We start from the raw sequence: 2877 nt of genomic DNA, 5'->3' as shown, positions 1-2877 counted from the left end.
GGGTGTGTCTTTAATTAGGATGCACGGTCGTATCCCCTACTGTATATAAACACAAAACTTTAAAAAATAAATAAATAAATCATTATGCGTGGAAAAAGGGTTTATGGGAATGGGGGAAATCTGCATATATAAACGTTATCGATGTCCCCGCGTGACGACGTCCATGTATGGAGTCAAAGACACGCCCATGTTGCTGTGCCTGGACTTTAAGTCACTGTTTGTTTGTCGTGATGGTCGATCTTCTTCACATTCTTGTGTTTTAAATTATTTGACATGTGTTACATATAATATTCGTTTCTAATCCAAACCATAATTGAAGTCTATCAAAAGGAAAAAAAGAAACAATTTTTTAAAATAGTGAATAATAGCATCAGAGTGGAATATAAAGGGTCCATTTTAGCGTACACTGCCTCGTCATTACTAGATATGAGTTTTATTCTCACTGGAGCTGATGATTACTTTCTTGACCACTGGGTTTAAAGCTCCATTCGGCCATCGTAATTTTTTTTTTTTATTTTTTATCAGCGCCACTAGAAGGTGCTCATCTTCTAAAGTAATGACGGATTATGATGAAGGAAAAAGTGAAAAGCAGATAAAAAGACGGGGCTCACAGACAGGACCGCACTTCTGCCGCTTGTTTAATATGTTATTGAATGAATTAGTTGCGAGGATTAATGTGTTGTTAAATTGCGCAGCCTGCGTGCAAGCGAACGCCTTCGTCAGCTGCTTTTCTGCGGAATATTTAAAGCGTCGTATTAATCCCACATCATTTACTTTAAGGCCAGGGCTGTGAACGCTCGGCGCTCCGGAGGTGTCATCTATTGTGCATTACTGTTAAGAGAGAGAGAGAGAGAGAGAGAGAGAGAGAGAGAGAGAGAGAGAGAGAGACAAAGCAGCAGAATAATTCTTGTAAGATGCAGAGGAGAGTCGCAGCAACTTTCTGACAGTTTCATCATACGTTATTTTGCTCTAATGCTCGGGAAATTGACACGTTTTTGGCTTTGATCAGACGCCGGTGCGCTATTCCGAAAGAAGCATTTGGCACGATTCCTGTGGCAGAGTGTATATCTTCAAAACAACGCTTCAAGCGTAGTGCACAGTGTGTGAAAGACACCGAGCAAAGGAGTAGAAGCTCATTTACCCAACAAAAGAAAAAGAAGAGGTAGTGAGGCGGCCATTTTGTTTCTGTTTCTGTTGCTCGTGTGGCTGAAACGTATAAAAGTCACAAAGTGTGCGGGGTTTTTTTGCAATTAATTTCCTACCTTGGGTTTTTGAATGAACTCCACGCTCATGTTTTGGTGGATTGTGTTCTCTTTAAAAAAAAAAAAAAAAAAAAAAAAAAAAAAAACCTATGGAAGAAACCCACAGCTCTGTTTGTTAAGAATCCAACTTCATTTCCCCATAAAAATGATCAGATTTATTCTTTTTAAACACAGAAATCCTCCTGTAAACATTTTTACACCACGGCATACCGTTTTCTGACAGTTTCAGGGCTTCTGTAAGGAGAGATTTATTTAACATTTACGGAAGTCTCCAGATTTATAGGAGTCTCCAGAGTTATGGGAGTCTCCAGAGTTATGGGAGTCTCCAGAGTTATGGGAGTCTCCAGACTTATGGAAGTTTCCAGATTTATGGGAGTCTCCAGAGTTATGGGAGTCTCCAGACTTATGGGAGTCTCCAGACTTATGGGAGTCTCCAGATTTATGGGAGTCTCCAGACTTATGGGAGTCTCCAGACTTATGGGAGTCTCCAGACTTATAGGAGTCTCCAGAGTTATGGGAGTCTCTAGATTTATGGGAGTCTCCAGACTTATGGAAGTTTCCAGGTTTATGGGAGTCTCCAGAGTTATGGGAGTCTCTAGATTTATGGGAGTCTCTAGATTTATGGGAGTCTCCAGATTTATGGGAGTCTCCAGACTTATGGGAGTCTCCAGATTTATGGGAGTCTCCAGAGTTATGGGAGTCTCTAGATTTATGGGAGTCTCCAGACTTATGGAAGTTTCCAGGTTTATGGGAGTCTCCAGAGTTATGGGAGTCTCCAGAGTTATGGGAGTCTCCAGAGTTATTGGAGTCTCCAGAGTTATTGGAGTCTCCAGAGTTATGGGAGTCTCCAGATTTATGGGAGTCTCCAGACTTATGGAAGTTTCCAGGTTTATGGGAGTCTCCAGAGTTATAGGAGTCTCCAGACTTATAGGAGTCTCCAGAGTTATGGGAGTCTACAGATTTATAGGAGTCTCCAGAGTTATGGGAGTCTCCAGATTTATAGGAGTCTTCAGAGTTATATGAGTCTCCAGAGTTATGGGAGTCTCGAGTGTCCAACATCTTCAGGGCAGTTCACAGGAGTTCATGAATTGGTTTATCTATAACAGAAGCAAGCACACAAACAAACAAACAAACAAACAAACGGACAAGCTGTGTTAATTTTTGTCTTATTGACTTCAAGAGAGAAAGCAAAGCGAGGCTGGTGAAGGGTTTATAGCTGCTATAACGCAAGCGACAACAGGAACTAACCTCTTTCACTGACATTCCACAACATTAAATTAAATGTGATTGATCAAATGTGAAATCATTCTTTAATTAATGAAATGAGATTGTAATCCGTGGCAAGTTGACATAAGTTGGTATAAAAGGAATAAAACGCGCAGAGGACGTGCTGTTATAGAAAAATAATCACCTCCGTCACACCGCCCCGACGTTCTATACCTGCACAACACAGGGTGGTTCATTCCACCCTCGGCTCATCGATGTAGAAATGTATTTAATATTTCTCATAATAAGATTATTATCCATTAAATATTCGATTATTTATCCTGTTTTGAGATGCTTTTACACTTTCAAGCTTTACATTTTGCTTTCTATTGGCAGATCATTTAGAACA

General features: G+C 40.3%; 1 protein-coding gene across 1 annotated transcript; it reads right to left on the bottom strand.

Annotated features, from left to right (window-relative positions):
- Positions 1–1514: 1514 nt before the first annotated feature.
- Positions 1515–2321, bottom strand: LOC128629252 (insoluble matrix shell protein 4-like). The gene has a single exon (XM_053676461.1). It carries the CDS (start codon positions 2319–2321, stop codon positions 1515–1517), a length of 807 nt encoding a protein of 268 aa, XP_053532436.1.
- Positions 2322–2877: the final 556 nt, after the last annotated feature.

Source organism: Ictalurus punctatus, chromosome 27, assembly GCF_001660625.3.
Source record: "Ictalurus punctatus breed USDA103 chromosome 27, Coco_2.0, whole genome shotgun sequence".
NCBI lineage: Eukaryota > Metazoa > Chordata > Actinopteri > Siluriformes > Ictaluridae > Ictalurus > Ictalurus punctatus.
The sequence above is the reverse complement of the archived record's forward strand: the minus strand, read 5'-3'. Positions and strand labels throughout refer to the sequence as shown.

Excerpts from the sequence above, each read along its gene's own strand:
- LOC128629252 (XM_053676461.1), bottom strand. The coding sequence starts at position 2,321 with ATGTTGGACACTCGAGACTCCCATAACTCTGGAGACTCATATAACTCT.